General features: G+C 34.2%; 1 protein-coding gene across 3 annotated transcripts in view; it reads right to left on the bottom strand.

Moving 5' to 3' along the window:
- zgc:198329 overlaps nucleotides 1–7,242 on the bottom strand; it is a 43,579-nt gene that overhangs the window by 30,461 nt on the left and 5,876 nt on the right. The window contains 5 exon segments of one of the 3 annotated variants that reach the window (NM_001444215.1): nucleotides 2,101–2,878; nucleotides 4,441–4,612; nucleotides 5,037–5,062; nucleotides 5,190–5,224; nucleotides 6,137–6,248. The exons of 1 other annotated variant lie outside the window; for it this stretch is intronic. In NM_001444215.1, the coding sequence (NP_001431144.1) occupies nucleotides 4,445–4,612; nucleotides 5,037–5,062; nucleotides 5,190–5,224; nucleotides 6,137–6,248 (341 nt within the window). In that variant the 3' untranslated portion in view covers nucleotides 2,101–2,878; nucleotides 4,441–4,444. 3 annotated transcript variants of the gene reach the window in all.

The following is a 7,242-nucleotide window of genomic DNA, read 5'->3' as shown; positions in this document are numbered from 1 at the left end:
ATATTGAGGAAAAGCCCCAATCAGATAGGCGAACGTTTGCAGCCCCGCCTCCGTTTTCAGATGTCTCCGTCTTTCCCCATCCACACTAAGACGGAGCAGCAGCGTTTTAGAATGAAAACGGCATCTCCAGCGTTTTCAAAAAGCTCCGTTTTCGGCGCTCGAGAACTCCGGCGTAGTGTGGACGGATGGCGTAACCGTAGCAAAACTTATGCATTTTCAAACTAAAACGCACTAGTGTAAACGGGGCCTTAGTCACATTGGTGAGTTTTGTTGGTTATTACCTTGTAATATTACAAAACAGTTTTTATTGCTTAGCCTTTCTGTTTGACCCTTGCTTAGGTCTTTTGTTTATGATATCTGCTGCCTACATTGATAATTTGCCTGTAACCTGACTACACTTCAGGATTCTCTTGCATGTACCCTTTTGCTCCTGTGTCTGACCATTGCCTGCCTGACTTACTTCTTAAAAAAAATGCATGTGGATCCTGGTCAGGCTGGAATATGACTAGCTAAAACCAGCAACAACCAGCTTGACCAGACTGGTTTAAACTGGACATAGCTGGTTTGGCTGGGCTCCTAGCCTGGTTAGGCTGGCCAGCTAAAACCAACTTGACCAGCCTAACCAGGCTGGGAGCCCAGCCAAACCAGCTATGTCCAGTTTAAACCACGCTGGTCAAGCTGGTTGTAGCTGGTTTTAGCAAGTCATATTCCAGCCTGACCAGCTAAGACCAGGCTGGAAATGGCAGGAAGTTAGCCTGGAAGTGGCCAAACACTCTCTAAAACCAGGCTGATCAACTTAAAGCTCTTCTTAAAGCTGCACGTGGATTCTCAACCATGTTGTCCAGCACCTTCAGCTACACCTTTTATGCTCAGTTTAAGGCAGTTCATTTCAGCAAATAAAATGAGTTCACACTAGTATTGTTTACTCTATACGGTAAAACTACTACGGGTAAATCAGGTCATCCTGATAATATAACGATTGTTCCAAATTGCCAAGTAATTGCAAAAACTCTTTGGATGGTGGATTATCACAGGTGAACCTCACAATTCATCCTACCGCTTCATTAGTCAGCTCAGAAAAACGGCAGATCTTGACCTAAATATTAACCAATGGAAAAAATGAAATAAAGTATTCTATATAAACCAAGTAATTATTAAAATTTACTACATTATTTAGAAACATCAAGAAGCTACAACTGCCAAGTAATTTAGGCACTTGCCCAGCAAAAATAAAAATTGGACATTGGCACATTTTTTTCATGGAGTTAAAATTAATAGTAGGCCAACACAAAATTGAATTACTAAAATGTCTCTACAAAACCCAAGATCATCCACAGCAAAGTCCAATATAAAATACAAGAGTTGAAATCTCACTGCTCCATCTAAGTGCTCCTGTGAACATGATTTGAGCTTAAGGAAACGTAACTATTTTACATTCTGTTTAATGGCTAATTTTCATGAATTCATATAAGTTCAGTCGTACAAAAATTCAAGATTTTAAAAGGAGGCATGCCAAACCGCACCCCTACACCCAACTGTCATAGTGGATGAGCAAATCATAATAAAATGTATGAGATCATACAAATACTGTAAGCCACTATATGAATTAGCCACAAAATCAAGAAGTTATGAATTTCCATGAGATGGCTTTGATATAACCTAAGTAATGACGCAAAACCTTTAACCAGGTATTTCATCAGAGGACAGATGTAACACAGTGTAAAAATGTTATGTTGCTTATCATATTTTTACTGCATTAATGATCATTGTTGGGGCAACAAATGAATAAATGAACCAGATCAAAGGTAACTCCCAATATTTTTAAATAAAGCTAGAATAATGATGCATTATTTATACTGACCTATTAAATTAAATTAAATACTCAAAATGCTTCAAAATCTTACAATTTAAGTCACTGTTCGCTCAAAAAATTATATCTTCTTTTGTGTTCAACAAAACACAGGATAAATGGTAAAAGTGAAACTCTGAGAGTCATGATCACCACTTCTTCAATACACGTTCTGATAAATTTATATCATTTAACACACCATTATGGAAAAAAAGAAACAGTTTGGCATTAAATACTCAAAACACAGAATAGAAATGACAACAAAGATATTTTACACTTTATTTTCTCTTTAACAATTTTTTGTTTTTGTTTTTGAATTTTAAATAACATGACAGTAGTTATATCGTATTAATTGGAAAGATGATAAACAATATACTTTAATATTTAGATAATACAACTTTTTTATAAGTATATAAATATTATTATCACAACATGCTGTTTATGATAAAGCAAAACTACTTCCTTCTTTATTATCTCTAGGTGACATTGTGTTCAGGTCTAAAAGTGATTTAAGTATAAGCTCATTGTGTTATGTATGTATTAGCCCAGTGCAAGCACGGTGAAGATATGGCTGATCATTTCAGAGAAACTGTTTGGTTGAAGCAATAGTAGCTAACAGTATTTAATAGCAAATTACACCAAGCGATTTAAAAACTGTAAATAAACATTTAATAAGAAGCATTTAGGAGTATGTAAAAAGTATGTCATGTGCTTTCTATTTTATTGTATATCACCTGCAAGTACAGCAGTCTATTGTATTGGAATTTGTTCTAATTTAGTTTGTAATGTTTTTTCGAGTAAACGAGAGGTTTTGAATCTTAGCATGGCTGCATATGGCTGATGGCGAATTTTTTTTTTTTATTAGAAATATTTGTGGCCTTGATCTCATTTTCCAGTGTGAAACACAAGTTAAAATCAAAAGGTATTTTGGTAATATGACATATATACAGGTTGCCACCTTTAACACACACACTCAGTCCATCTTGTAGCAGATGTAGAATTTTGGTATCTTTATCTTCATTTTTTCACCTGCACACAAAAAGAGTGTTTGGTAACTAAATGGGGACATTATACAGTATGTACATACCAGTAACTACACTATTTCCGATTTACTGCAAGACTACAGTATTTTGTTAACATTTTGTGTTGCATTCAAAACATTCATGTTGCATGATCAGTGGTGTAAAGTAACTTATTACAAATACTCAAATGACTGTAATTGAGTAGTTTTTCTCAATTTAAATTGTAATTTACCAAGTAGTTTTAAAAATGTGTACTTTTACTCTCACTTGAGTACATTTGTAGTGCTGTATCTTTACTTTTACTCCACTACTTTCCTTCAACCTGCAGTCACTACTTAATTTTTTCTTGTCTATGGAAATTAGAAAAATCAGTCCTGTAATTCCCGTCCAATCAAATCACACATAGAAGGTAAATTTCATCATAATGAACTACAGTACCTCAAGAAATGTGCACTTTACATTGCAGCAAACTGTTTGGAAGCATTAAAAGTGTCCAAGAAGATGTTCAAAATCTTTACACGCATTAACTTAGAGACTGTTTAGATCAGGGATGCCCAAACACAGTCCTGGAGGGCCAATATCCTGCAGATTTTACACACCTGCACGGATGTTTCTAGAAAGCCTAGTATGAGATTGATTAGCTAGCCCAGGTGTGTATAATTGGGTTTGGAACTAAACTTTGCAGGACACCGGCCCTCCAAGACCGAGTATGGCACCCTTGGTTTAGATGCATGTCACTGATGAGAAGTGATGGATATTTACTGTATGATGACCAAAATGGCCTTAAAAACCCAGCAGACACAAGACGTCAACATGATGTCAGATTGAAATTGTACCCTAACGTCGTCTAGATGCTGCATTTTGTTTGGAAATGAAAATAGGGTTTACATCAGAACTCAACGTCAGCCCGATGTCAATGTCCAACGTAAAACCAACCAAATATCAACTTTTTATGATGTTGCAGCTTGACAATGTGTTGACATTACCACTATGACGTCTATCAGATGTTGAGTTTTGGTTGCCATAACTGATGAATAAATGTCAGTATTTGACGTCAATAGGATGTTGGCATAAGATGTTGGCTCAACATTGGATTTTGGTCACTTTCTAACAACCTAAAATCAACCAAATATCAACGTCATTTGATGTCATTATTGGACATCAAAATAATGTTGTCCTTAGATGCTAGCTAGACATTGAATTTTGGTCACCTGACATCACAAACTAAATCTAACCTATATATTAACATTTTATTGCATTGTGTGCCTGCTGGGCAATAATTAAATGCACTACAGAATGTTACGTTTACACACATCCACAAATTACATGTAGATGCATCAACTTTTAACAGCATAATACTCACTACTCATGAGTACTTTTAAAAGAGATACCTTTTACTCCTACTTTGGGTAATATTTACAACAGGTACTTTTACTCTACTCACTCTACATTTTTAGGTAAGTAATGGTATTTTTACTTAAGTATGCTTTTTCAGTACTCTTTCCACCACTGAGCATGATGTTCTACAATAGGCAGGACTGAAGTTTAACGTCATGAAATTGAATCTACCTGCTCACCTTTGACTGCTTGGAACTCCATGTTTTACATTTACATACTCATCTTCTTTACTATTTGGATCTGTTTTCATATTCATATATATTGCAGAATCACCGCCCTTCCCCTGAGCCGTTTCACCTCCTCTAGTCATCTGGTGACCAGGGATGTTTACATAGGTTGAGTCCTACAAACAGATTTTTGTTTAATTATAATCACAATGTCAGGCACAATAATGATGAATACAGTGTTCATGTTGTTGATATGTAAAACATGAAACAGAAGGCATGCTGTGTGCTGTGGCAATCATAGTTTTGTTTTTATCAGTATCTATAGGTCAGATTCTGTCTTCAAGGCACGTCTTTGTAAAGTAGTTTGTAAAAGTTTAAAGTCCATTTGAGCAGACTGTAAAATACATCCATCTCAACTTTGTAAAATCAACTTTAATTTCCTCTAAGATAACACTAAGATAACAGAATGAATGACTGAATTCCATATACTATTACTGAAAGGTGCTGTTCCTGTAAGTGTTTATTATGTCAGTCAAACAACAGCATTCAATTTGGCCTCTGGAGAAAATGTGGTTGCAATAAAAATACAAAGTCACTCACGGTTTTCTCTTTGCTTTTTGCTGGTGCTTAAAGAAAGAAACATTCATTGAGTTAGAGACTGAGAGAAATTTAGCTCAATCAACAGTTTCAGTAGTGGCTAAAGTTCTATTTTTAAACAAATGTAGACATTATATAATAGCAAACATACTGCACCTTCACTTCTTTGTGCTTCTCTCTTTAGCTTTGGGCTGCAGTGTAAAGACAATGACATTTTGTTAAAACATGGTGTTTAACTTTGTACATTTCTTCATTCCCCAAAAAAGCAAAAAAAAAAAAAAGTTTATTACAGTAATACTGTAGTTTTCAATGTGTTTTTTTTATTGTTTGAAATATCCAATATTTAAAAAAAAAAAAGGTGTGAAAAAACTACAAATAATCAAATTGCTGTAATCAAGTAGTTTTTTTTTCAGGAATGCTACTTTACTAATAAATGTGTACATTTTTTGTTCTGTCTGTACTTTTCCTATACTGTTGTACTTTTAACTGCAGTCAAAACCTTGACTTCAACAACAAATAAGACTAACATTGACTATCAGTGCAATGTAAACTTTGACTTTCCTAAATATCTGAAAGTCATGACAATTATATGACATTCTGAAACATCTCATGTTATATCCATTATACTTTTTTAAGCCACAGACCCTTGCGGTAACACTTTATTTCGATGGTCCATTTGTGTATTAGTACTGTCTCCTTAATATCTGCTGATACTGCTCCTTCAACAGACATTTAACTGACTATAAGAAACTTTCCAAGTACATGTCAACTAACACTAATCCTAACCCTAACCCCAACTTAATACTTAATCCAATAAGAATTAGTTGGCATGTAAATGTAAATGCGATGTAACTTAAATTTAACAAACGGAACATCAAAATAAAGTGTGACCACCCTTGCTGCTCCAAAAAATAAAGGCTATCTCTATTGTAATTGCCATCTTAATACGTCAATTATTCATCCACAAATGAAGCACTGTTTAGACTCAGTCAGAATGCAGTCATGTGTGGTTGATCTAAAGAAACAAAACATTCATTGGCATTATGTAAATTTAAAATCTGGAGGCAGTGATTACAAACTAAATGATGCGTCAGATTACTCACATTTTGTTGGTTTTTGTTAAATAGACAATCAGGCCACAAATGCCTGAAACTGCAACTAAAACCCCAATGACAATCCCTGCTATTGCTCCTCCTGACAGTCCTCCACCTCCAGCTAAGACAGATACACAACAAAAAGACGACATTATACATTTAAATTTTCATCAAAACGTTTAAAAAAGATATTAAACCATAAAGTAATTACATGTAATATAGAAAGCAGTATATTTTTTCTTAGAATTAAAAGTGCCATTTAGTGCATTGAATCAATAAGTTAAATTATTCACTGATATCTACATACACTCAAAAAAATCAACTAGGCATGTATTGGATTTACAAAATAAAAATTTGTCAGATTGAAAAGAACAAATCAAGTTTACGTATGTTAAATGATTAATTCATGTTATTTGAAACTGAATCAAGAAATAATCAAATGAATTTGATCAGAACATGTTGATTCAATGAGACTGAGACGCTTCAAATCGACAACTCTCACTCTGGAGAGTCACTTCGCGCATATCAGTAGGTGGTGATAGTGCGTTTGGATGTCACCATACGAAAACAACAAAAAGAAGTATCACCGCGTGTTTTCGGCACAGTTTGGGAATTGGTTTTCCCAAGAGCTTGAATGTTATGCATGTTATGTTGTTGGCTATATGTTTCCTATACATTTTATACTTTTAAATTTTGAATAGGAGTACCAAAGTGAAGAAAGCTGTTTAAACTTAATTGGTAAAAAAAAATGATGTTAACGTTCTACAGGTATTGCTTGTGGATGTTTTCTTAAGAGCCAAAGTTATTTTGTTGGCTAAATGTTTCTTATACATTTTATATTACATATTACAATTTTGGATATTATATAACATTTTGTATCAGAATATTAAAGAAGAAATTTGTTTAATTTGTTTGTTTAATTTGTTATCTACAAATGTGCTTTGTGTTCATACAACATGTTCAAAGCAGTTCAGGTTTACTTGATTGGATTAGATGCATAAAGGGTGCCACAATTAAATCATGTTCATTCAACAATTTTTTTTTTTGGTTTGGGGTGTAGGTGGGTAAGTTCAAAAATTCTCCAGAATCCATTTTATATGCTCATTTATTGCCCC

This window comes from Danio rerio, chromosome 16 (genome assembly GCF_052040795.2).
Source record: "Danio rerio strain M-AB ecotype USA chromosome 16, GRCz13ab, whole genome shotgun sequence".
In the NCBI taxonomy this organism is placed as follows: domain Eukaryota; kingdom Metazoa; phylum Chordata; class Actinopteri; order Cypriniformes; family Danionidae; genus Danio; species Danio rerio.
The sequence above is the reverse complement of the archived record's forward strand: the minus strand, read 5'-3'. Positions and strand labels throughout refer to the sequence as shown.